General features: G+C 47.0%; 2 protein-coding genes across 5 annotated transcripts in view; one reads left to right on the forward strand and one right to left on the reverse strand.

Annotated features, from left to right (window-relative positions):
• Window positions 1-6,725, reverse strand: part of PATZ1 (POZ/BTB and AT hook containing zinc finger 1) — a 30,369-nt gene extending 23,644 nt beyond the window's left edge. For all 4 annotated transcript variants that reach the window (XR_013348092.1, XM_077835232.1, XM_077835231.1 and 1 more), the window contains exons 1-2: window positions 5,393-6,725; window positions 2,883-2,946 (exon numbers count right to left, since the gene is read on the reverse strand). Coding sequence is in view for 3 of the 4 variants with exons in the window: in XM_077835232.1 (XP_077691358.1) it covers window positions 2,883-2,946; window positions 5,393-6,660 (1,332 nt within the window). In the remaining variant the exon portion in view is untranslated. The remainder of the gene's footprint in view (window positions 1-2,882; window positions 2,947-5,392) is intronic.
• A 13,796-nt stretch (window positions 6,726-20,521) lies between these two features.
• DRG1 (developmentally regulated GTP binding protein 1) lies at window positions 20,522-27,726 on the forward strand. Its single transcript, XM_077834926.1, has 9 exons — window positions 20,522-20,712; window positions 21,066-21,189; window positions 21,985-22,160; window positions 23,265-23,334; window positions 24,512-24,681; window positions 25,117-25,247; window positions 25,472-25,639; window positions 26,049-26,171; window positions 27,607-27,726. Exons 1-9 carry the CDS (start codon window positions 20,671-20,673, stop codon window positions 27,704-27,706), a joined length of 1,104 nt encoding a protein of 367 aa, XP_077691052.1. The 5' UTR covers window positions 20,522-20,670; the 3' UTR covers window positions 27,707-27,726.

Below are 27,726 nucleotides of genomic sequence, written 5' to 3' on the forward strand. Positions count from 1 at the left end.
ATCCTTGTCACTTGTACATAACAGAATTCTCAAAGGAACTCTAACTGCCACTAGGGGGAGCTAAATCAGCTTCACTGATTTTCGAGTGAAATCAAGGAAAAATGGTGGTGGGGTGTGGAGAAGCAACATACCAATACTGAGCTACTTTGCTCCTCCGTGCCCAAACTTGGTGACTAGGAAAGATAATTCTATGGGAGGGAAAGTTATTTCTCAAGAGATAACTAGAATGAAAGGCACATTAGTATATAGTATATATTTTAGGTTTGAAACAAATTTACAGCACTGTTTTCCAGAATGATATCCTTTCTGTGGTGTGTATGCAGAGAAACGTTGTAATTCTGACAGGGTGCTGCCAAGTAGTTTTTGCAAAGACAGATAGTAGGTCTTCAACAAATCTTCTACATCTTATTTATATTAAATATTATGGCCACATTAAGTTCGAACAATTAAGCAGTCAAAAGTCAAGCACAAGCTATTGTTGAACTTGCAGTCTTAATTCTGTCACTATCCTAATAACCATTAATTATACCATTTTCTTATATAATATCTTGCGGCATTTTCTACAATTCTAGAGATAGGAGATTATTCTAAGAAACTGTGCTCATGTAATGCATATATGTAAAGGGCAGAGTTAAGGTTGTGTGTTGAACCTTAACTTTTGTATTTCTTGACTTTTGAGTGCTCAATGCACCCTTAGATTTGCACGAATTTAGTTGTTTACATTTAATACTCCTAAATGAAAGAAAATTTCTCTGTTTCCTAACAGGTATCATTTAGCAAAGGACAATTAGTGATTATCAGTGTTACTAGTAAACTGCATACTTTCTGTAAGCTTCACACCAGCTGGCCAAAGAATGATGAGTTTCTGCTAGCATTGTAGGCTAAGTACACATGTCCATACCTGTGTATGAATATCTATATTATATATAGATATTTATACACACACAGTTAAGTGTGCATTTAAAAAAAATCTTTAAGGCGTCCTCACTACATACAACTAGTCACCTTGTTTTTACAATAATTGTGGTTTGGGAATTCTTCTGATTTAACCTGATCTATAGCCTTATATCATCTTAAGAAACTTAAGCCAATTTAAGACTTTAGATAGGTTTAAGGTGTTTAATTGGTTTGAAGGCCCTATGGCCTGATTTTCAAAGGTGCTGAGCTCCTACAACTCCCAATGAGGTCAATGGGAGCCTTTAGGTCAGGGGAGGACAAACTACGGCCCGCGGGCCATAACTGGCCCGTCAAGGCTTTCAACCCGGCTCGGGGATTGCCAGCCCTGTGGTGCAGCGGGGCTAAGGCAGGCTCCCTGCCTGCCCTGGCCCCACGCCACTCCTGGAAGCGACTGGCACCACATCTCTGTGGCCCCTGGAGGCCCCGCAGCTCCCATTGGCCAGGAAAGGGGAACCGCAGCCAACGGGAGCTTTGCAGATGGTACCCGCAGGCGAGGGCAATGCATGGCAGCACTGCCTGCCCCACCCCAAACCCAGGAGCCACTGCCGGACATGCTGACCGCTTCCGAGAGCGGTGCAGGGCCAGGGTAGGCAGGGAGCCTGCCTTATCTCCACTGTGCTCTGCTGCCACCCCTCGAGATAAGCGGCACTGGGCCGGAGCCCGAACCCCTCCTGTATCCCACACCCCCTGCCCTGAGCCCCCTCCCGCACCCCAACCCCCTGGCCTGAGCCCCCTCCTGACCGCGCATCCCAACCTCTTGCCCTGATCCCCTTCCTGCAACTGCACCCCCTCCCGCACGCCAACCCCCTGCCCTACATTCATGGCCCTGCATACAATTTCCCTCTCCAGATGTGGCCCTTGGGCCAAAAAGTTTGCCCACCCCTGCTTTAGGCACTCTATATCTCTGAAAATCTGCTCATTGGATTACTTTAAACTGCAAAAACATCCCACAATCCCCCACAATTTGGAAGAAAAAACAGGGGCATGTGTCAGGAGACAGAAAAATGCAGGTTAAGAGGCAACAGTCAGACAGGATGGGGTTAGAATTTTTTAGAATGGAAAAATTTCTCCCCCACCCTCACGGACCTCAAAGAAAACTGACGGGATTTTGCTCCAACTTTCTGTAAAATTCACCTTCCTTCAGACACCACACATGGAAAACTTTAGTCCAAGAAGCAAATATTTCAGAAATTTCCCATAAAAGTGTTTGAAGACAGGGGGTCATAATGGAAACTGTTTTGCCTAGGTGCCTGTTAACTACTCTCCCACCCGGCCAGCAAATGGATGATAAAAGGTCAATCTTGATTTGGTTTTAAACCTTAATGGAAGACTTATTGTTTAACTATAAAGAACTATGTAAGTTGATATTACACTGCATTTCAAAGGATACTGTGCTGATGTCACCCATATCCTTGCTGAAAAAAAGCTTCCAGTTTTGCTCAGTGCAATGTTCTGAAGGCTATGTGATACAAAGAGCTTCACGGCAAGTGAAGTTAAATTATCAACTGTATTTGAAATTATATTAAAAAATTAAAGCCAGAATTTGAGCCTCTTGTTAGTGGCCACTGAACTACAGAAGAGAAAAAGGGCATCATTTGAGACAGCTAGGGACAAAGCAGCAGGGTAAGGTTTCCAGGGTGGGGACTGGGATAGAGCAGCAAGAAAGAACATCTGGTAGAGGGGGAAGGGAGACAGGAGGACCAGAGCAGCAGGAGATGCAACAGGGAGTGGTGGGGGGAGGGTAGAGAGAGGAATGTAAAGCAGCTGTCAGTTTGTTGACCGTGATTAGTTACAAACATATTTATCTCAGTTCACAATACATGATATTTCTATCAGTGTTTGATCATTCTTTGCACACATTACATTCATTGCCTTTTTTTTTTAAATAAAAAGATATAAACCCTCATTTATCCCCCTGCTCCTACCTGACACTTATGAGGTCTCTCCGACGTGTGCACCTGTTTGATGTGCCCATTCAAGTGGTCTGGCCTTAAAAAATATATATATGTATTTATATATGTATATAGACACACACACACACACACATATATACTTGAAAACAAACATTAAAAAATAGAAGCCACTATTGCATCCACTCCAAGAAAAGTTCTCTCTGGTGTGTCTGGGCTCCAGTTCATTCAAACAACCCATTACATTTTACTTCTGGAGACAAAGATCAGAAACAGTCAGAGCTCTACCCTGATCAATATCCTGCCATCCCTCTGCAAGGAAATACTGATCAGAATAAGCAGGAGATCTAGGTCAAAGTTTTCATACTGGGATGCCTACAGTTGGACTTCTAAATTCATATTTAGACACCTAAATCAAAGTAATCTCAGTGTCAGAAGTGCTGAGCATTTTAAAGTCAGGTCACTTTGATTTAGGCGTCCAAATATGGATTTACAAAACCAACTTTAAGCACCCCAGTATGAAAATTTTGGCATGACGTTCCACTTTTGTCTCTCAATTTCTTCATATATAACATGGAAAAAATACTGTCCTCCCTCACAACTATGCTGTGAGGCATTATTAACATTTGCAAAGTACTTTGAGGGCCTCAGCTAGGAGATGCTGTAGAAGAGCAAATTATTATTGAAAGAAGTTAGTCCATTCCCAGTGATTGGTAAAGCTTGTTTTGAAGGAGGGAAGCCTGAATAGCTAATGATTTTCCTAGTGGGTGCTTCTCTGGGTGGAAAGAAAGCTTTTCATTGTATGAGGCCAAACCTGCTTGGAAACTAGTTCTCCAACTCTCCTCCCCCAACTTTCTAGTCTCAGCCAGTCAGAGAGAGCTGAGTGGAATTCAGTTCTGGAGACTGAAGACGGAGTTAAATCCACAGTTAAGCTGTTAAACCTGATGCCTGGGCAGGTGCGCTGGGGCTATTAAACTGGAAAGACTAATCAGAGGTTTAAACTCCTAGTACATACCTATGGACTTCAGGGATGCCCCCTGAATCAATCCTTGAACTAAAGGCATACTGTAAAGTTAAACGTCACACTTCTGTCTGATTTATTTTGTTTACACACTTTTGTATAACACTTAAGATTACTAAAACTAGAAGACTAGAGAAAAAAAAAGATTCTCTATTTTTCAGTTTTTTATTTTACAAAAGCATGCAGACATTTTCACTGTTCCCCCTTTAACATTAGGCCCTGGTTTTCTGAACTCAATGGGAACACTGAATTTTCAGTACCTTGGAGAATTAGTCAGTTACTTTATTTTAGGCGTGGAAGTCTTTCAGTACAGCAACAGCAGGGAGATTTTTCTTTTATTAAAGTGTGATTGGAAAATAAAAACTGGCAGGGGATCTCAGGGGCAGGTACAGGACGTGAAAATACCTTTATCTTCTCATGGTGACTAGATTTCAAGTTGACGCTGTTTCTGTATCAAGTTTTTTGTCTTAAAACATTCCTGAACTTGCCAGTTATTGGCGAGCTCATCTTTATCACTGATTTTGTTTGTTTGTATAGCAAAAAGCCCTTGTCCTTATTACCAGAGCAGATTCAGCAGGGTCAAAGGTTTTTAAGTTTCTATTCCTGGGGTATCTTTATTGAAAGCAGAATTCTACTGCTTACTGGTTAACATCTCAGTTCCTTCTCACCAGCCAGGGCAAGTGAAAGAGCTCAGATCCATTAACTAGGGATGTTGTAGAAGTAGGAAGGCTGGTGTTGACTCTTTTCCCTTATCTACCCTATCCTCAAATTGAACACTGAACTTGAGAAGGACCCAAGTCTCAAATTCATTCCTGAACTCAAACCACAAGATACACACAAGCCATATTAAGACAGTATCAAAGATCTACTTGTTTGTGGGAGTTCACTTAAGTGACAACAAATATCAGCCACATTAAATGCACAGATCTTATGTATACTGCAGTGTAGAAACAGGATCCCCTTCAGGATGCTGTAAACACAAAGGACACAAAGACCATGTGTTAAAGAGATAACTGTTGCCACAGACTTTGAAATATCAACTCTTCATTCATATCTGGGTGATTACACACTAGGATAAATGGAGTGAAGTTAAGACAATGAAAATGTAGACTGTTAATCAGAAAAAAGTCATTTTAAGATCTATTAATAGTTTGCACTTCAATAGCAACTTGCAGTGGAGGGCTTCAAATCACTTCACAACCCATAATTAAGCCTCTGAACACCCAATTATTTCAATACCCATTTCACAGAAGGGTAACTTGCCCACTATCACGACAAAACTGGGAATGTTACCCAGGACTCATCCAACTCCCCATTTTGTGATTTAATTACTAGTTAACTCTTCTACAGAGCGGTAAAATAGTCTCCCCAAGAAAGTGATGAAAGTCCCATTCCTTGGGGTACTTAAAACTAGCAGCGTAGGATTCTACACTGGTCCTCAAGAGGTGGACTAGATAACCTTCTGGGTCTTTTCCATTTATGATTCACACCAGTGTCCTCTTACCTGGAGAAGCCTTTTCCACAACTCTGGCAGATGTAGGGCTTTCCCACAGAGCCATCGTGAGACCGAACATGATAGGACATCCTGTCTTTCCGCTTGAACCGTAGCCCACACACTGGACAAGAATATGGCTTCTCGCCGGAGTGCGACAGCTTGTGCCGATTCAGGTGGTACACGTCCCGAAAAATCTTGCCACAGATCTCACAGGCCACCTGCTTCCTTGTCCTGCTCCTCTTTCGGGGGGCGTCAGGATCATCCTGACCAGGCACCCCGTTTTCACCAAGCCTTGGCGGTGGGATGTCTATGTAACCCAACTGTAAGCTGGTCACCCCATGCTGAGCCTCATGCTGCCGCAGACGATTGGCGTCGGTAAACACTTTCCCACAGAGGCCACAAGGAAGGATGCCAGCCTCTCGCAGGCCCCCTGGGGTACCAAACATCATAGAGTCCAAGAGGTTTGCTTTGCGGGGACGCCCCCTGCCCCTCTTGGTGCCCAAAGTGGGGGCACTGGTGCCCACGTTCTGGAAGGGCGAGGCCAGCAGGGGTGGCGACAAGGGTCCCGCCACCATGGGCAAGCGGTCGACGCCTTGCAGGACGGGCAAGGAGGACTGGGCGGCGGTGAGGGCGGCCCGCGTGGCCTCGTCTTCGGGCATGCCGGCGATGCCGTTGCCATTGGGCGCCAGGCCGGCCCCGTTGGTCATGTCGAGGGGGAAGCCCAGGTCGGCGGCGCTGGGGCGGAAGAGCATGATGTCCGGGCGGGCGGGGGGCACCAGGATCTGCACGTTGGACTGCTTGATGACCTCCTGGCAGATGTCGATGACGGAGCGCATGAGGAGGAACTTGGCGGCCGTCATGAGCTCGGGGAAGCTCTCCAGCCGCACCACGATGCGCGAGGTGTAGGCGAAGTCCAGGATGTCCCCGAAGACCTTGGAGCTGATGGTGTGCATCTCCAGCTCCCGCCCGCCCGCGGCCGGCCCGCCGCCCCCGCCGGCCCCGGCCTCCGCGGCGCCCCCTTCCGCGCCGCCCCCGCCGGCCCCCTCGCCCAGCTGCGCGCTGAAGACCGACTCGAAGTACTCGCTGCAGGCGGCCAGCACGGCCCGGTGCGCCGGGAAGCTCTCGTCGCCCACCCGCAGCAGCACGTCGCAGAAGCGGCCGCCGTTCTTGCGCTGCTGGTTGAGGCTGTGCAGCATGTCGGCGCTGTGCCGGCTCACCTGGTAGGTGTAGCAGCCCGACGACGGGCCGCAGGCGGCGGCCTCGCTCACCCGCTCCATGGGGCTGCGCTGCCCCCGGCGGCCTGCAGGCGGCGCTGGCTCTCAGGCTGCCCGGCGGCGCGCGCCGCTTCCTCCCCCTCCCCGCGGCTGTCCGGGCCCGACGGCGGCGGCGGCGCGCGCTGCCTGCAAAGCGCGAGGGGATTGGGGGGGGGGGGAACAAAAGGCTGAGGCGGCGGAGGGGCGCGCGCGCAGCACGGAGCTCGAGCGGCAGCAGCTGAGGCGGCGCGAGCTCGGCCCGGGCCCGGCCGCCACGAGGCGCGGAGGCCGCAGCGGGCCGGGGCGCGCGGCGCGGCTGCAGCGGGCAGGGCGGGAGGGGGCTCCGGGCTGCCGGCTCCGTCCGTCCCTGTGTGTTTGGAGCGGAGGAAAGATGGCAGCGGCTGCACTTCCTCTTGCACTTTCACCCCTGGGGGGAGGAGAAGGAGGGGGGCGATACCACCCCCCCCGACAAAAATCCAGCGGGGGCCCCCCGGCTGCTGTTCCCCGACCAAGCGCCGCCGCCGTCGGGCCCGGCCCCGGCCCCGCCTGCCTCGCTGCACCCGCACCAGGAGCGCCGGAAACTTTCCTCTCTTCTGGGGTTCTGACGCCCCCCACCCTTTTCATAGAGACCCCCCCTCCAGCCACTCGGGCTCCCCCCACCCCCCCGCTTCCTGCCCCCTCCCTCCCTGCATCCGCCAATGCAAGAGCAGCCAGAGCCAGCAGGCCAGCCCCCACCCCGCCCGCGGGGGCTGGGGGCTGCAGCCTCCCCCCTCCCCAGCTGAGATCCTCCAATGCCGAGCCAGGAGCAAGGCCCCCGCCCGAAGCATATGGGGGGAAGGGGGCTGCACTCACCCCCTCCCCCAAACAACCAGGCTGCAGCTCGCCCCCCCCATCCACCCCGCCCGCAGGAGAGAGGACGGGGGGGGCAGCGGTCTCACCCCCCCGCAAGCGCAAAGCGTCCAATGCAAAACCCTCCCTCCTGGACTCGCTGCAGAGCGGCCCCCACCTATTCTCCCCACGCCTGAGGAAAGCTAATCCTAAAGGGACCAAGGGCTGCAGGGAGAACAGCCCCCCCTTCACCCCACGCACTTAGACCTTCACTGTACCCCCTTCTCCGCCTGGGCAGGAAAGCTGGGCACAAGGATGGGGGGGAAGAGACAAAAACGAGTACAGGAGTTCGCTCCCAACCCAGGGCAAAATCCCTCCTGAGACGAACAATTGGGGAAGCGCTGCTCGGGGGCGGGGGGGGAGCTGCACGAGGCAGCCGATTACACAACCCCGCGTCCCTCCATGTTGGGGAAACCGGGACTGCCCCGGTTTAGCTTTGTACTGACCATTGGGATCGTGGAGCTGAGCAAGCCCCAAGATCCGTTCATGCAAGGCTCCCTCCACGGTGAGGCTGGGTTCCTCAGGCCCTGAGCTCTCACTACTTTGGTTTAATAAGGGGCTTTCTCTGGACTGGTTTCCTTCTGCCCTCAGGGTCTCTCCACGATAAAATCCTATTTTAATGGCTTCATAATAATTCAGTTCTGGATTAAATTTAACTTGTTCGGTCTTGGTGTGGGAAGCAACAGCAGTTTGTATTTGCACATGTTCCCCCTACTTCCACCACTCAGTTCACATTTTGTTCTAAGGAAGTATTTAAAAAGTCACAGGCTTCAAGTGTACTCTTCTACACTTGTGAAATTGAATTCGATCTGGTATTAAAAACATTCCCAGATGATCAATTGATAATTATGGTTTCTTCACTTAAAATGTTATACTGGGGAAAATATGGAACTTTGTTCACACAAGAACATCCCAAACTTTCAGTTTTTTCCCCCCAAGAGCTCAGACCAAAGCACATGTATAAAATACTGGTGGAGCTGAAGGAGCATTCTGGGTATTGATGTGCAAATGAGCACACCAAGCTTCCAACTTCCAAAACAGAGTTATTGTAATAACACTTAAGGCCATATAGTGCCCTCAATCCGTGTGCTGTATTTCTGTTGATGTCAGTGGGAGTTGCTTGTCTACACTGAAGGCAGAGAATTGTCAGTGTAGCTTTTTACCACTGGATCAAGGTTTGTGTGTATTACATATAAACACATGCAGTTAGGCGATTTGACTATTTGGATTCAACTGTGACAAATCCACTTTAAATATTCACATGTTGCATAGATACTACATGCTAGTAATATTGTTCTCCAGATCTGTTTGCCAGTCACAGAAACAAGAGTACTCAATATAGTGAGGAAAAAATATTTGTATTTAAGTATACATGTCAGGCAGCAATTCACAGGCTTCACACACACAGTGCGAAGATAATCAGGAACTCACTATCTTTTCTGGTGAGTTTTAGTCAGTTCTGTGTCTTTTCCCCTGTGGTTCTGTTGGTTTATTTTTCTTTTTGCTTTATTCAGCTCCCTATTCCCTGACACGGTTCTTCTCACCCGGCTTCCTATTAAGGTTCCCCCCCTGCCTTTTCTTTGTCTCTCCTCCTTAAGGGGGAGGGGAGCTGAATTCCTGCTGCTGACACTCCACTTTCTTCAGAAGACCTTTCTCCAACTCCCATGGAACCTTCTGGTTCCAACATTCCATCTCTTCCGGCAAAGGGGCATCACCCAAAACATGCTTCCTGTTATTTGTTCGGAAAGTTAAATATTCAACTCCAAAGTGTTGTTATTTGTGGAAAGTGAAGCCAGTCATTCTTTCCATTAAATAGTGCACTGGATTAGCATTCTTCATACTCATATTCTAATTAATGTATCTTGCCTGTTAAAGATCATCACCTGCAGCCTTCTGCAATCCCAAGAGCAGCACAGAAATTTAACTGGTATCTTCACCTCTTTTACATGACAGAGGTTACTCTTGCAGTGTTAAGGCTGAGATCTAATCTATTTTATTTTCACCCTATCACTCTTAATACCTTGGCCTTCATATATTTATGGTCTCTCCAGCTGTTAAAGCACCACTCATAAATACCCTCATGTAAAATGTAAAGCAGTTTATTCTTAATGCTAATATAGATTTAAAATACATACATGTTCTATCTCTATTTAACTTGATCACTTAATTGCTACTCAAGTTAACTTTATCCCAAGCTTGTTCTGTCCCAAACATAAACATATACAATCACAAGCCATCAACCCTCCCCTCCCTACCTTATAGTCCCCCCACCCAATCCTCCATCTGATCAACTGTCATTTCCCAACTGTCTTGGAGCTTTCTGAATCCAATATTTTATTCCCTTTATTAAAGGCATATCATCCACAAAGCTGCTTTCTTGCTGTTTAAACCAGAATAAACCCAAAGACTGAAGATTCAGAGGGTGGTGGGGGGAGAGAAAAAGAATATTGCTATCGATAGATGATTAATACTTAAATCAGTTAACAAATGCTCCATACATTACTTGTTTTTGTGAGCTTTGCACTTATTTATTAGATAAATATGCTTTTAATTAAAAGGATTCACCACTCACAGTAGAATAGATACTTGACCCATTTACATTGCTTTCTATGTATTTTTAATATTTATAAGAGTTCATACGAGACTACAGTGTCTGGCCATGACAGATTTATTGTATCAACATTGGAAGGTTAAATATATTTCAGGCTACCTCATTTAAGATGCAATATGTACTATTAGATTGTAGCAAATTAGCTGTTGAATAAGGCATGTTTGATAGAATTTAACTCCATTTCTTAAAATTTATATTTAAGACAAGTTGTGCATTATTGGCCTGAGACTTGGAAGACTGAGTCCTTTATTCTTGAACTGGTGACTGCAATCTACCTCCCCACACCACATCGTGTAAGTACCTTATTTGAAGTATTATCATCCTGTAACTTGTTTACCTTCATCAGAACCAGCAAATTACTGGTTTGGTGATAATGTACTAATTGGAGTACAAATAACTAGTTTTATATTTAAACGGTTCACACCCACCTTCAGTGCAGGGAGTTCACTTGCTTTTCCAGGTTGATCTCTCAGTCCATTTAAAAGAAAAGGAGTATTTGTGGCACCTTAGAGACTAACCAATTTATTTGAGCATAAGCTTTCATGAGCTACAGCTCATCCGATGAAGTGAGCTATAGCTCACAAAAGCTTATGCTCAAATAAATTGGTTAGTCTCTAAGGTGCCACAAGTACTCCTTTTCTTTTTGCGAATACAGACTAACACGGCTGCTACTCTGAAACCTTTCTCTGTCATGTTCTCCCTAAATCTCTCTTTCTTGATTATGTTATTTATTTTTTGTTCAATATCTTTTTGTCAGCAGAAAAAATTCTTCTCATCCACTTTATCCAGCTTTTCTCTGTTGCTCTCTTCCTGCTCCTATGTTGTCCCCACATCTTTTTTTGATGATTTTTTCTCTTTCGGTGACCAGTCCCCAATCAAGCGCTATATCTTCTATTTGAATTGTAGCACACAGGAGTTTTATTAGCTTTTTAATAATAAATATAGTCTTAGCACATTTCCCAGTGGCCCAATTCCTGGTCACTTTACTCACACAGGTGTACCCATTAAAATCAATGGGACCCACTAATGTAAATAAGGCGGGTAGAATTGGGTCCTGCTGGGTGACGAAGGGCTTAATCCTCTCAAAGAGTTGTGCATCCTCAACTTTCATGGCTTTTGAGAATGCTCTGCACCTTGTGAGGTTGATTCAGTTATGATAACCTTTAAGTTAGTTAGTTGGACATTGTTCTACATGGATTACAACATGTTAGTGGAGTAATCCCTAACAGACAATTGAGTAATTTATAATAATGAGTAGTCATGTGACTTGTTTACTTTTTAATTCTGTTTCACTGAACTATATAGTAAGTATTTAGTTTACTATATGGTGACATATTTTCACTTTTAGTAACTCATTATATCTTTCCTGAGTTTTCAGTGAATTTAACTCCTGTCAAATACCACTGTTCTAATGGGCAATGAATTCAGCATTCATTACTTATTAGTAGGGCCCTACCAAATTCATGGCCATGAAAAACATGTCACCGACTGTGAAGTCTGATCTTCCCCCATGAAATCTGGTCTTTTGTGTGCTTTTACCCTCTACTATACAGATTTCACGGGGGAGACCAGTGTTTCTCAAAGTGGGGGTCCTGACCCAAAAGGGAGATGCAGGGGGGTCACAACGTTATTTTAGGGGGGTCACGGTATTGCCACACTTACTTCTGCGCTTCCTTCAGAGCTGGGCGGCTGGAGAGCAGTAGCGGTTGGCAGGATGCCCAGCTCTGAAGGCAGCACCCCACCAGCAACGGCACAGAAGTAAGTTTGGCAATATCAGGCCATCCTTACTTCTGCGCTGCTGCTTGCGGTGGCTCTGCCTTCCGAACTGTGCTCACAGCCAGCAGCCGCCGCTCTCCAGCTGCCCAGCTCCGAAGACTGCGCAGCCACCAGCAACAGTGCAGAAGTAAGGGTAGCAGTACCGCAACCCCCCCTACAATAACTTTGTGTCCCTTGCACAGCTCCTTTTTGGGTCAGGACCCCTACAATTACAACACTGTGAAATTTCAGATTTAAAGAGGTGAAATCATTAAATTTATGATTTTTTAAATCCTATGACCATGAAATTGACCAAAATGGCCCGTGAATTTGGTAGGGCCCTACTTATTAGGCTGATTGTCACTTTATTTGTATTACCGCGGCACCAGGACCCCACTGTGCTAGGAACTGAACAAAGAGAACTAAGAGAATCCTTGGCCCCTAACAGCCTAGTTTTACAGGTTACTGTGAGTTCACTATTTTTTGACAGGGAGGCATCCCATGGGAATGCTGATCCAAAGAGCAAGGGTTCTCAAGTTCTGTGGTATTGTGGATTGCATCTTAATACTGATGGTGGTTGGTGGTATACCAGCCCTCTTATTCACAAGCATGTGAACAGTTCTTCCCATTCAAGAGGGCATAACATTTCTGTGACAACTTTAGCAATTGTTTACATGGATTACCTGTTCTGTTCATTCCCTCTAAAGCACCTGGCATTGCCCACTATCTGAAGATGAGATACCGGACTAGATGGACCTTTGGTCTGACCCAATATGACCCTTATTCTTGAAAAGTAACTGGGAGTATATGTAGGTATTTTAGTTGTCTTTAATGTGGTAAAAGTTCTTTTGAAAAATGTTAATTGCTTGTCTACTTTTGCTCTTTTCCATATCTTCCATTTATCCCCTGCCCTTGCTTTCACTGCACATGTTTCTTAGCTGGCTGATTTTAGTCTCCTTATTAAACTCTATACACTTCTCTGGAATTTGGTTCCTTCCTTCCCTGCTTCTTGGTTGAATCTCTAGATGCTACTGTAATACAGATAAATTGGTTCTACATTTTCTGGATTCCAGAGAATTTGAACTATATGGAATAAAAATAAGAATGGAAAACATTAATTTTATCAGTCCTATTATGCTTCCTAAGGTAAAGGGAAGGAATAAGTGTCTGATTAGGTCTTTCTTAAAGAAGTTTGAAAAACTTAATACTTTTGTTGAAAAGAGGGTATTTGAATGTATTAATATTCTTAGAACTTTGTTTTCCTGGATTCAAAGTCCTGTATTCTTAATGGTGGGTGTCTTATTGTCAATCTTAATTTTACTTATTTTGTATCCAGAAATTAATGTGAATGTGTGACAGGTAGATTGCTGGGACATGTATTTTAGTGATGTATAGTCATGTTGGTGCTTATAGAAATTTCTTATAGCAGTGTTTCTCAAACTGGGGTCCCCAAGGGTACTCCAGGGGGTCCACGGGCACCACTGATCAACTCCTTCCCCTCTCTCCCAGTGCCTCCTTCACACTGGGGAACATTCCAGCGTGAAGGAGGTGCTGGGAGGGAGAGGGTGGAATAGGGAACCTGGTTCCGCACCGCTCCTGGAAGCGCCCAGCATGTCCCAGCATAGGGCTGAGGGGAGCAGGGGGGGTCTCTGCACGCTGTCCCCAGCCTGAGTGCTGACTCTGCAACTCCCATTGGCCGTGGTGCCTGCAGGCAGGGGCAGCGTGCAGAGACCCCTTGGCCCCCTGCCTAAGAGCCACTGCCAGAGGGATGTGCTAGTCACTTTTGGGAGCTGTCCGAAGCAAGCGCTGCACCCCTCACCACCTCCCGGACCCCAACCCCGTGCCCAGCTCAGAGCCCGCATCCAAACTCCCTCCCACACTCCACCCCTCTGCCCCAGCCCTGAGCCCCCTCCCGCACCCAAACTCCCAGCCCAGAGCCCGCACCCCACTCCCTCTCGCACCCAAACTCCCTCCTGCACCTCACCCCCCTGCCCGAGCCCTGAGCCCCCTCCCACACCCAAACTCTCTCCCAGAGCCTGCACCCCCTCCTGCACCCAAACTCCCAGCTCAGAGCCCGCATGCACTCCTGCACCCAAACTGCCTCCCAGAGCCTATACCTCACACCCCATCCTGAACCCAAACTCCCTGCCAGAGCCCACACCCCCTCCCCGGAGTCCTAAAGTTTGAGAACTGCTGCACTAGAGCATTGATTGCAAAACCTTTTTACTCTCAAATGCCCCAAAATCTGATCTGACATGACCATGAGTGGCCATCTTAGATACAAACATTCTCTTTCTCCCGGTGTTCCGTCCTCCCTTCTTTCCTCACTTTATCCCTCCTTTCTGTGCTTCCAAACAGTTTAGAGTGGAAAGGCTCTATTTTCAGTTACCTGAGTGGAAGGAACCAGTTTTTAAATCTGATCTCTTCATTTAGTCCCAGAGTGACCAGATTTAAAAACAGGAATCCTGTAGCAGAGATGGGAATATAATAGGATTGCCAACTTTCTACTTGCCCTGCCCCGCCCCTCCTCCCGAGGCCTTGCCCCTGCTCACTCCATCCCCCTGCACCCCATTGCTCACTCTCCCCACCCTCATTCAGAAATGAGGAGTTCAGAGTGTGGGAGGGGGCTCCAGGCTGAGGCAGTGGGTTGGGATGCAAGAGAGGGTGAGGGCTCTGGCTGGGGGTTTGGGGTGCAGGAAGGGGCTCCGGGCTGGCAGGTAGAGCCAAGGGGTTCGGAGCATGGGAGGGGGCTCTGGGAAGAGGCAGGGGGTTGAGGTGTGGGAGGAGGTATGGGCTCTGGCTGGGTGTGCAGGTTCTGGGGTGGGGCCAGAAATGAGGGGTTCAGGTAGGGTGACCAGATAGCAAGGGTGAAAAATTGAGACGGGGGTGGGGGATAATAGATGCCTATATAAGAAAGAGCCCTGAATATCGGGACTGTCCCTATAAAATCAGGACATCTGGTCACCCTAGGTTCAGGGTGCGGGAGCTGGCTCCGGGCTGGGGCAGAGGGTTGGGGGGTGAGGGCTCCAGCTGGGGGTATGAGCTCTGATGTGGGGCTGGGGATGAGGGATTTGGGGTGCAGGAATGGGGTCTGGGGTGGGGATGAGGGGTTCAGAGTGCAGGAGGAGGCTCTGGGCTGGGGCTTGGGGCACAGGGATGTGTGAGGGCTCTGGCTGGGGGTGCAGACTGGGGTGGGGCTGGAGATGAGGGGTTTGGGGTGTAGAAGGGTGCTCTGGGCTGGGACTGAGGGGTTCAAAGGGCAGGAGGGGGATCAGGGCTGGGGCGAGGAGTTGGGGCATGCTGAGGGAGTGAAGGCTCTGACTGCGGGTGCAGGCTCTAGGGTGGGGCTGGGGATGAGGGGTTTGGGGTGCAGGAGGATGCTCCAGGCTTGGATCGAGGGGTTTGGAGGGCAAGTGGGGGCTCTGGGTTAGGGATGAGAGGTTGGGATGCAGGGGATGTGTGAGGGCTCTGGCTGCGGAGTGCAGATTCTGGGGCAGGGCTGGAGCTGAGGGGATCAGAGGACAGGAGGGGGATCAGAGTTGGGGTGGGGGCCCAGGAGGGGGGCAGGGGTGCAAGCTCTGGGTGGCACTTACCTCAAGCAGCTCCCGGAAGCAGCGGCATGTCGCCACTCCAGTTCCTGTGCAGCCAGGCGGCTCTGCATGCTGCCCTATCTACAGGCACTGCCCCAGGAGCTCCCATTGGCTGCAGTTCCCGGCCAATAGGAGCTGTGAGGGAGGCGCTTGGGGTGGGGGCAGCATGTGGAGCCCACTGGCTGCCCCTGTGTGTAGGATCCAGAGAGGGGACATGCTGGCTGCTTCCTGGGAGCTGCACGGTGTGGAGGCTATCAGAGAGCCTGCCAGCTCCGTTGCACGGTGCCACCAACTGGACAGTCAACAGCCTGGTCAGTGGTGCTGTCTGGAGTCACTGGCATCCCTTTTCGACTGGGTGTTTCAGTCAAAAACCGGACACCTGGTCACCCTAGAATATAATCTAGGTGTTCTGACTCCTAATCCAGTGTCTAACTGCTGAACACACCAAGAATTGGGCATCCCTGGGCAGCCAAGCTACCTCTAGATAGATCTCCATTTCATAAAATGTGTTAGATAGTAATTTAAGTAGGCAACAGTGCTTAATGTCTGACATTTACAGATTAACTAGTCAAGACATGAAGATTATCTGCTCTTCTGAGTAGGAAAATGTATCAATAATTAACGGAGTGTAATTGGCATGAAAGATTAAACTCAATAAGAGACATGACAGAGTGTGTAACTACAGTGGCACACATTCATTTCTTATGGGGCTGAGCAGGCAGACGACTTTTGGCCTTGTGCCTCAAGACTTACCTAAATGGTTGGGTTCACTACAGAACCCTGTAACACTCCATTGTGAGCTTCCAGAGTGGTCCTTGTGTTAAAGGGAGTATTTTTCAGCACTGTGAATAAACTACTTTTTCATTAAGGGTTTGCCTTTGCAGTTATAGAAAACAGTCATATAACTGAAGAAATTAGTTAACACAAAATGCTCCTTTAAAAATAAGTTTTACATATGACTATAAATAAGGCAGAGACTACAGACATTTACAGGATTATTAATTTTATAATCATACAATCATCATTGCATTCTACACCAGTTACCCAAAATCCTAAGATCCTTACTTAATTTACTCAAAAATGTCAATTGGCTTCTGTAAAAGTTTTACCTGCGTAAGGACCTTGGGCTCTGGCCCATTAAGAATAAGATTGTTTATAATCAGAGATTTGGTAAAACTTGTGTGCATATAATACATATCACCTATCGGTGTTATCCTACTCATTGCTGTGGTATCTGAATATCTTACATCTGAGGATCTAAAGTGCCATACAGGCATTATTGAATTAAGCTCAATACTGCTGCAGGGCAAGTAAGCATTATCTTTGTTGTACAGCAAGTGAAACTGAGGCACAGATAGGGGAAGTGACTTGACCAAAAATCACACAGAGTGTTAATGGTAGAGTGAGTGAATGGTAGAGCTGAGAATAGAAAATAGATCATCTAACTTCCACTCTGATTTTTTTTCCACAACACCCCCTTAATCTTTCATGACCCTAATGGGCTGTGGTTGTGTACCTGAATATGTGGTTTTATGCCTTGCAGTTCCTTATTCTAGCAGTCATGACTGAAACCACACCGTGTAATACCTCTCAACTGTTTGACAGAGGAGCACCTGTTATTTCAGATACAAATTTGCTCCCCACCTACACCATCTTGTGATACCTTGCTTTCATTATCTTATATTATTGATAAAGTTTGATTAGAGAAGTTGAGATTTTACACAATGAGGGAGACAAGGTGGGTGAGGTAATATCTTTTATTGGACCAACTTCTGTGTGTGGAAGAGACATTGTTAAGCATAAGAGGTTCAATCTGTCCCACCTTGTATTTAGTTTTGACCTCTGATTACCTTCTCTATATCTGAAGAAGAACTTGGTGGAGCTCGAAAGCTTTCCCTTACACCAACTGAAGCTGGTCCAGTAAAAGTTATCCCTCATCTTGTCTCTCTCATATCCTGGGACCAATTTATTTACACTGTCCAATTTCTACTACTCTTAAAGATACTTGTTTATTTTTTGTCTCCCATTTTGGGTCTTCATCCCTAATTGTGTCCCATGTTTAGGCACTGGGCGAGTTGAGAGGTTGATCGTGTTACATAATTACCTCTGTAGTGGGGATATCACCCTGAATCCATTTACATTCATCAGAACTAACTGCCTTAGGGAACAGAACTTTCTCAGCTAAAAGTTTTGTTTTTCTATTAAAAAAAAAAAAAAAAAGGAAGACAAGAGGCAGGTAAAGCAGCAACTCACATCCTCCATGGCCCCTCAGTGCAGGGAGATAATATGGGGCTCAGTCAGACTTTCAGGTGGATTTTTCAGTGTCTTTCTGACCCTTTCTCTCCTAATTTTCTCCCAGGTTCTATTGGTTTCTTCTTCCCTTTTTCTTTCCTCATGTCCCTAACATTGTGCTCCTGACACGATATCTAGCTTTCTGTTAACATTCCACCCTGCCTGTTCCCAGTCTCTCACCTTTTCAAGGGCCCCCTTGTGTTGTCTCTGTGCTCTAGTAGTATCCTCTGAATTTTTGACTGCTCTGTTCCAGTTCGCCAGTTCTAGCCAATCCGCTGAAGGGCCTAATACCAACTGTGCCTCCATATGTCCATTCCCAACTACCCAATCCCCAACTATTTACTTCTTAAACAGTCACTTTCTGAGATGTCCCAACTGCCATTCTTACACCTGTCCATTTTCATGTCAGTCTTCCAATATCTTCTTTGGATTTAACCATTCAAATATATTTCCTGGTAGGCTGGGATCACACTAAAGAGAAAAAATATTACTCCGTGTATAACCCATTATTAGTCTGCTTTGAATAAGCCTTGTTGCACTGTAAAAGGTTATGTTGCAGGCTGGTGGTGCTTGCCTGAAACACCATGCTCTGTTACTGTTGGAGATGTTGATCCTATTGGGAAAGGCTTAGGAGGGTTCCGCCAGCTCAGAGGCAGGTAGCTCCTTATTTCCCCTGGACATAAGAGAGATGAGTTACTTTCTGAGGGTCTAGGCTAAGCAGTTTTGAGGTAGGAACCCTAGGAGCAACTAAGCCTAAGGAACAAGCTTAAACAGAGCTATTGTTAGTATCTTTGTTAATTAAACCAAAATCTACAAAGGGGTGAGTTTTTAGCCAGATACAATATGTGCCCTTAAGTTTAGAACCAACTGGACAAGCACCTACGCTTGTATGTTTTACACCAGTAATAGAACTAGGAATTATTTGGTCCTGAGGGTTGGTTGTTATGTTAGTCTTAGTAATTATGTTTTCAGGATGGTTATTGACTTTTTTTTTTAAACAGGACAGGAAGTATCATGTGATCAGAGCTGTGGGGAGACACCCAAAGGTTTGGACTGTGTTTTTGTGCAGCACTAAGTCCTTGTGGTATATCAGAGACCCACAGGCCTCTCCACAAGAGCCACAGAACATACTTATTAGGTAAGAGGTGGGTGGGAATCCACTTTTAGGTAGTACTTTAAATTTATTTTAAGGGCTAGTGTAACCGCTCTTTGTAAAGCCCTCAGTTCCTTGGACTGCTTAAGAAACTAAATTTTCAATACACAATAAACCAAACAAGTATCTATAGTAAAGAGCTTCCCCTTTAAGGGATAGTAACTTTTCCTTTATTAGTTGTCCTCCAGAATCATTTGGCTTCCAGGTCCTGTGGATCCTCCCCTTAGGCTAGGGAGAGGTCATTTAGCAGGATCACTTTAGCACTTCCTGGATCCCAATAGGACCAAGAAGCCACTATTTACCCAACCTGATCTGTTTTATATACATATTAGCTACAGCTGCCCTGCCCTCTTACCTTGAGCTCTGAAGGGGATTCCTCAGGGTCCAAGCTCCCTTTCTCCATGCAACATTTGCTTTGATTTATTTGGGAAACTGGGGAGGGTTATGCAGCCAAGAAGGCCTATTTTAAGGGCCCAGAGAGCCTGCACTGCTCATCACAGTCCACCTTTTTGTTTACTGATAAGATTTACAGATCCACCATGTCACTCATATGGAGGGAGATGTCTTTCTTTTGTAGTTTTAAAACCGTTATCTTTTTATGAAGAAAGATTTTGCTGTGTGCTTCAGTGAGACATTTAAAAACTCTCTCATCCAACCTTGAAATCTTCCTCATACAAATTGTCATAGTTTTATTGCCTTGGAATTGCAGCTGGAGGAAGAACTAAGAGAGGGGTCCCTAGGTGCTATGGTAATACAAACAACAGCCATAATAGAAATAGGAGTATGTTTTCCCACAGACTCATAATTTTCTGGCACCTGACTACTGATTGAAGGTTGTGTAACCCACTGGGCCTGTAATCTGCAGAGGACATGAGTTGTTACATTCTCCTCAGCTAGAGTTTTAGCTCAAGCTGTAGTGGCCTATGCTTTTAGTTACACTGGGAAATCCCTGGTTCAATCTCTGCAGCGCATCCGCTGCCTTGCAGCGGGCAATCAGGATTCCCCAGCCTCTCTCCAGCCATGCCTAGTTGGTAGAAAAGAGGAAACCCTTGAAGATATTTTATTTTCTCTTAATGTCTCTGAAGCAACTAGAGCTGCTCTTTGACTGGCGTGTTTCCATTCCCCCCTCCCCGTGCAGGTTGCCAAGCAAAGGCACCTAGTAGGAGGTTGGAGACTGAGCGAAGGATAGGAGCAGGCGGGGGGACAGCTTCCCTCCAGTGTTGTGCCAGGGCATCTCTAGGGTGGCCCACTCTAACCACACTGCAGACAGCGCAGCGTGCCAGCTACCCACATCCCACGCCTTGAGGCTTACGTGAGGCCTAGGGAGGCTGCGCGGCGCAGAGGGCGGTGCTGACGCCTAGGGGGCGCTATGGCGCTCAGCCCGCAGACCCACTAGCTCTGTGACTTTGAGGCTCGTCCTCCTCGGGTTGGAGAGGCGGTTTTATGAGAGGGAGGGGCTAGGGCGCAGTTTCGTGTGCGGGCGGGGCTCTCCTCTGGAGGCGGTGGCTTTGGGGAGAGGCGGAGTTATCTGCCGGAGCGTGGGTAGGACTTTGGGCGTGGCTTTGGCTCGTAAGTGGGCGGGGCTATGTTCCGGCGGTGGCCGGCTCCTTTGGCCTGCTGTGGGAACTCGGTGGGATCTCGCGAGTGCTGCCAGGCTCCCGCGAAGCTGTGCGCCTGCGCAGTGCTGGGGCTGAGGAGCGGAGCCGGGGTGGCTGGTCGCCGAGCGGGCGGGGATCGTCGCCAACATGAGCGGGACACTGGCCAAGATCGCGGAGATAGAGGCTGAGGTACCTCCCCTCCCCCCACCCGCTGACGGGGAGGGCCGATCTGCCGGCTCCCCGGGGAGCGGCCGGGGGCGGCTGGCTAGGCCAGCTGCGGGTCTCCCGGTGCCGGGCGCTGCGCCCGGCTGCTGCCCCCTCCCGGCCCCGGGAGGCCGTGGTGCTCCCTGCGGGAGGCCAGGCTCCGCGCCGGGGTGACGGCCCCGCAGGCTGCTGATGGGGGATCAGGGCTCCTGGGTTCTCCGGCCTACTCGGGCGGCTGGAGGGTGCGGGGGGCTCCGCGGGCAGAAAGTGCCGGGCCCTGGCCTCCCCCCGGCTGCCTCCCCGGTGGGTCAGTAGCGTCGCGCTGTGACTTTCCGCAGATGGCCCGGACGCAGAAGAACAAGGCAACGGCTCACCACTTGGGGCTGCTGAAGGCTCGCCTGGCCAAGCTGCGGCGGGAGCTCATCACTCCGAAAGGCGGCGGCGGCGGCGGCCCCGGAGAAGGTGGGTCGCCCCTCGGGGGCGCCGCTCCAGAGGCGTCACTTCCCGTTTCCGGGGGCAGTGTGTGGTGGTAGCTGAACCAAAGGGGCGTCTGTTGACTTTTGGGTGCCCTAACTTGCTCCTAGGGTTTGTCCACACGGCCGCTGGGAGGGCGCTCCGCGGTGCTGGTGGACAGACTCACTGGATCCGCTCCAGCGAGCTACTAAAATTGGACTTGTTAGTCCGTATTCGCAAAAAGAAAAGGACTTGTGGCACCTTAGAGACTGAATCCGATGCAGTGAGCTGTAGCTCACGAAAGCTCATGCTCAGATAAATTGGTTAGTCTCTAAGGTGCCCCAAGTCCTCCTTTTTGTAAAATTGGACTGTGGCACTGCTGCAAAGCATGTCCCCGATAGTCTCAGAATAGTGGTGGCAGCTACAGCGAGGAACCAAGTGAGGTTTTTTTTCTTTGTTAGATACAGAGCCTCAGACAGAAATTGCTTTAATCTCTAGGTATTTGGTATGTAGATTTATTGAGGATGTAGTGAAAGGGCTGCATTAGCAGAGACCTGAGATTGGCAATTAATGGAGCACCTTGCAGTAGCCCTCATTTTTAAATGTGAAAGTGTAGTCCATGTTAGGTACATCTCTCAGAATTGATACTCCATATTCACCGGAGTAAGTAGACTGTGCCTCCATAGTAAAGCTATATGGACTACATTTCCTTCCCTTGGAAAGTATACGTCATACTAATGGGCCTCCTCTCCAACATCAGAGGACCTTTGAATTTTCTTGTTAATTTTTTTTATTATGTTGTAGGTTTTGATGTTGCAAAGACTGGTGATGCTCGAATTGGGTTTGTGGGTTTCCCCTCAGTGGGGAAATCTACTCTGCTGAGTAACCTTGCTGGTGTGTATTCTGAAGTGGCAGCATATGAGTTCACCACACTAACTACTGTGCCTGGAGTCATTAGATACAAAGGAGCAAAGATACAGGTGAGAACATTTTGCTCACAAGGAGGGGTGTATAGCTTGGCTCTGGCTGTAGCGAACTATCTAGTCTGATGTTAATAAGTTAGAGGTAAAGTAGTATATGGGAATGTTTTGAGAAGACACGTCTAAAAACCTTTTTTTGAGTTTTAACTTTAAGCAGTTGTCAGTACTTCTCACTGTGCTTCAGTGGGAAAGTCCTACAGCAGGGGAGTTCTTCCTCATTTCATATAACACAAATCACCATGTTTCATTCCACTAGTACAGAAAGGGAATTAAAGTTTGGGATGTTGTGGTGGATAATCAGCTGAATATGAGCTCCCAGTATGATGCTATGGCCCAAAGGGCTAATGTGATCCTTGGATGGACAAATGGGAAATCTCAAGTAGGCGTATAGAGGTTCTTTTACTTCTGTGTTTGGCACTGGTGTGACTGCTGCTGCAACACTGCATCCATTTCTGGTGTCCACAATTCAGCAAAGATGTTGATAAATTGTAGAGAGTTCAGAGAAGAGCTACAAGAATGAATAAAGGATTAAAAAACATTCCACGTAGTGATAGACATAAGGAGCTCAATCTATTTAGTTTAGCAAAGAGAAGGTTAAGGGGTGACTTGATTACCATGCCCGAGTATCTACTTGGGGAACAGATTTTTGATAATGGGCTCTTCATTCTATCAGAGAAAGACATAACATGATCCAGTGGCTGGAAGTTGAAGCTAGACAAATTCAGACTGGAAATAAGGTGTAAATTTTTAACAGTGAAAGTAATTAACCATTGGAACAGTTTACCAAGGGTTGTGGTGGATTCTCCATCACTGACAATTTTTAAATCAAGACTGGATGTTTTTTCTAAAAACTATGCTCTAGGGATTATTATGGGGCCTATGTTACACAGGAGGTCAGACTAGGTGATCTCAATAGTTCCTTTTGGCCTTGGAATCTATGAAAGCTATGTGTAGTATTCAAAGGGGAAATAATTGTCTATTATTGTTTATTCAGATTGCCAATAGATTCAGTTAATATTAGAAATGGGATGAGGTCTTCTTCCTTTGTGGGAAGAGAGGCATTCTGTAAATAATGGATTTCCTTCCTCTCTTCTAAACACACAGCTTCTTGATCTCCCAGGAATTATTGAGGGAGCTAAAGATGGGAAAGGAAGAGGCCGGCAGGTCATTGCAGGTGAGTATTGCAGGGCTGGAGGAAGCAGTCAGTCGCCAATTTATCCATTATCTTTCATGCTGGTGGAAAGGCCAGGTTTCAGAGTGATTGTTGTATGGGTCTGAGATGGCTTTCTGGGCCCTGGAACTCCTGATATGTGCTGTCAGTATTTCTAATGCTGTGGAAGCATTGGTTTCTTTTTATGATGAAGTGAGTTATTTAATTTGTAGTCAGTGGAGGCGTAGCTATTTTCCACTTGCATGGCTAGATTGCCTGAAGGTTGGGCTTTTCCTAGTGCTGAGATGTTTTGTGTCATCATGGCTTCTGCCCTGAAGTGCACTAATGCTTCAGAGTCCGACACAATTTCACATTAAATAAGGCTGTTTTTAATTTCTCTCTCACACTTGTTTCCTATGCCTATTATTGTGGTATCAAAACATAGACATCAGGGTTATTTCAGCCACTTAGACTCTGACCTAAAGAATCAAACATCTGCATTAGGTGACATTATTTGACCAACACTTAAAAGACTGGTAACGGAAAACCAAATAGATTATAGGCCAGAAAATATAGTGATGCTTTAAAAATGTGACATGACTTATTCCTCATTGGTTCTCATGGGTTTCACTAACTTCATCATGCCTCGTCTTAAATTCAGCCATGAAATAACTTATTGCTCACCCAAAGTGCCAGTGTAGTGGCACTGAAGATTGAAGTTCTCTGTTAAACTGGAAGTACAGCTTGGATAGTGGGAGTAAGTGTTCCCCACATTGCTTCCCCAGCTGACTTCAATTATTACTTCTAGAGGTAAAAAGATAATTAATTCTCCAGGGCCATTCAATCATTGGCCTTTCAGTGTGCTATCCAGGGTATTAACTAGGTAGGTTTAAGTTCAGACTAGATGATTTAATGGTCCCTTTTGACCTTAAAATCTCTGAACTATAAGATTGCCATTTTTGTGTGATGTAAACACCAGAAAATAGACTGAGACTAGAAATTCAGCTCTTGTAGACCTCTGAACAAAGTTCAGAGGGTAACTAAATTGTAGTTGCTACCAACCTAGGTATGGTTCAGCCCACTGATGGTATCTCACCTTGTCACCAACTTTGATGGATTTTTGTTTGTTTGTTTGTTCTACTGGTATTTGAAAGGGTGTGTTTATTTACCCTTTTGAGGAACTTTATTTTCTGATCCTCAGTTGCTCGAACCTGTAACCTAATTCTGATTGTTCTGGATGTACTGAAACCACTGGGACACAAAAAGATAATTGAGAATGAACTGGAGGGCTTTGGAATACGGCTGAACAGCAAGCCCCCCAACATTGGTTATAAGAAGAAAGATAAAGGTGGCATCAACCTCACAGCTACTGTAAGTATGGAAATTGCAACAGGCTGTTACGATGAGGGATTCAGAAAGCTGCTTGATTCTAGGAAGATGCTTTTGCCATGAATGGAGAATCTGGAGGCACTGGTTCTGTGATTAGGAAAGGGTCTTTCTTCTTGCAGCAATGACCTTTTTGGAGGCAGTACTTGTTGTAACTAAGTGAATGGAAGTGCTGCTTCTGAAAACATCTTACTACAGCCATTAGTGGGACAAGTGGGATCAATAAGATACTACTGTGAATTGAGGTTCCTCTCCACTGGCCAGAACCCATCTATGCCAAAAGCATCCGCTCCAGTGATGTGCAATATATTAATTATTTCTGGTTAGTAGGCACTTTGTGCTAGGTGCTGGCATCAGTAATTGTAATAGCTGACGGAATGTAAACTCCTCCATTCCCTGTCTAACTTGTGTCTGTTACAGTGCCCTCAGAGCGAGCTAGATGCTGAAACAGTGAAGAGCATCTTAGCAGAGTATAAAATTCATAATGCTGATGTCACACTGCGCAGCGATGCCACTGCTGATGACTTAATCGATGTTGTTGAAGGAAACAGGTACTGTGTCAGGGCATGGAAATCCTGCTGGGTAGCATGCCTACATTTAAATTACAAAAAAGCTATTCTACAAAGTCTATTTCCAATACAAGCCAAGATATTGATTGCAGTTTCACTAGTCCTTGTTTCATACCCACTCTCAGATGGTTTTTCTTATGAGAGTAGAAGGAAGTAATTTTGGGTGTTGCTGACATCCTCATACCGCTGTTTCCTTCTCTTTGCAGAGTTTATATCCCATGTATTTATGTGCTGAATAAAATTGACCAGATATCCATTGAAGAACTGGATATCATTTACAAAGTGCCACACTGTGTACCAATCTCTGCTCACCACCGCTGGAATTTTGATGATCTGTTGGAGAGAATTTGGGACTACCTGAGGCTGGTGCGAATGTGAGTTCTCATGGCTGCTGGATTAGCTGGGAGTCCTCATTCATCCATTCTAGATATAATGGCTTCTTGCAAGCAGGTACAGAACATTGTCATCAAAAATCTGTTTTATTTGATAAGTAAATCAGAAGCCATGCAGTTTGTCTGCTGTACAATAGGGATAACAGACAAGAGCTGTTTCCTCGGCTTTGGGATCTGTGTTGCCTTACTTCCTAGTAGGAGGATGAAAGAGATGCTGTGAAACGATAACTTACAAAAAATCAGGACTCCCACTACAGTCTCAAGAATAATTGTTCAAGATGTGATTTAGGGTGGTGTGGAAACAAGACCCTGCTGTGTTAAAAGGAAGATTGGGAGTGGGGGGAAGGGAGGTAGTGCTTGTTATTGGCTGATTGGTCACTCTGTATTGCAGCTACACCAAACCTAAAGGACAGTTACCAGACTACACTTCTCCTGTGGTGCTTCCTGACTCCAGAACCACAGTGGAGGATTTTTGTATGAAGATTCACAAAAATCTTATTAAAGAATTTAAGTAGTAAGTACTGTCTGCAAAAGACTGTTACCATATGCCAGAAATGCAGTAACCCCCCCCCACCGCATTGTCTTTCCAATGGTATATACTGGGCCAAGTTTTTTTTACTTATTTCCCCCCAGTATATTTATAACTTGAGGAAACTGCAGGACTTGACTTTCTAGCCTGACTGGAATAGAATTCTATTTGTCTTCCGTTACTGTTGGCAGTGGTTAGACTACATGACCCTTGTGGTCACTTCTAACCGAAGTTCCCTGTAAGCTGTGCAGCAGCCTGTTCAGTGCCATGCAGGTGCTCAGGGAACCTGCCGGGGAGGGGTGCCCATAGGCGCCAACTTCCCCTCTAGTTGGGGGGTGCTTGATTTTTTTTTTTTTTTTCCCCCTCTCCACTCCAGGCCCCGCCCTGCATCTTCCCTGCTTCCTCTCCCAAACATGCCCCATTGTTGCACTCCCTTCTTCCCCCCCACTCCCAACATGCCACAAAACAGCTGTTCATGGTGGGTGGGAGGGAGGGGGAGGAGTTGATCAGTGGGGACAGGACGGAAGGAGCTTGGCTGCCAGTGGGTGCTGCTGCTGAGCAGCACCTGCTAACTTTTTTTTCTGGGGGTGCTCTAGCCCTGGAGCACCCACAGAGTTGATGCCTATGGGGGTGACCCTTCCCCAGCCCCAACTCAGCCCTGGACCAGCTGGGGCGCCAGCCTGGCCTGGACCTGCTGTGGATGGCAGGGAGGTGCCTATCCTGCAGCCCCAACTCTGGAGCTGCTGTGGCAGGGAGAGGTGCCTCTCCTCCACAGCCAAGGTGCTGCTGGGCAGAGTTCTCTCTTCCCCCTGCTGTACTCCTGGAGCACTCTCCTTCACCCCCAGCTGGAGTCCTCACCTCCCCCCCACACCCCAATCCTCCTGCCCCAGTCCTGAGTATGCCCCCAAACTCCTTTGACCCCATCCCCACCACATGAATTTTATGTGCACCAATATGAAGGTGATGTCACACATCACCTCCATATTGGTGCACATAATTCATTCTGCACGTGTGGGAAAAATTAGAGGGAACACTGCTGCTAACACTATGATTCTATGGTTAGATTTAATGTTTCTGTGCTATTCTGTCTCTGGCTTACTTGCAAAATGCTCTCCTGGGACTATATATGTTTAAAAGCCTGAAAATAACTAATCCACAGCATGATAGGTACTTTACCTATCTGTACAAGGGCCTGTTTTGTTTTGCTGGCTTAATAATATCTGTGGCTGCTTCTACTCTTCAGGTGGAGTTGAGACAAAGACCTTTTGCCCATATATGAGTACCTGCTCAAATGATATCCTTTTAGAAAGCAACCTTCTGTATATACAGAATAGCACCTGCCTGTCACAGTAAGCAGGGTGTTTGTTATGTGGCACTGCCATGCCTTGTAAGTTAATTTTTTTTTCTCTCTTCCCTTCAGTGCGCTGGTCTGGGGTTCGTCTGTTAAACACAATCCGCAGAAAGTTGGCAAAGATCACACACTTGAGGATGAGGATGTCATTCAGATTGTGAAGAAATAAAATTGTTCCTGCTAACTTGC

Source organism: Eretmochelys imbricata, chromosome 15 (assembly GCF_965152235.1).
Source record: "Eretmochelys imbricata isolate rEreImb1 chromosome 15, rEreImb1.hap1, whole genome shotgun sequence".
Taxonomy (NCBI): Eukaryota; Metazoa; Chordata; order Testudines; family Cheloniidae; genus Eretmochelys; species Eretmochelys imbricata.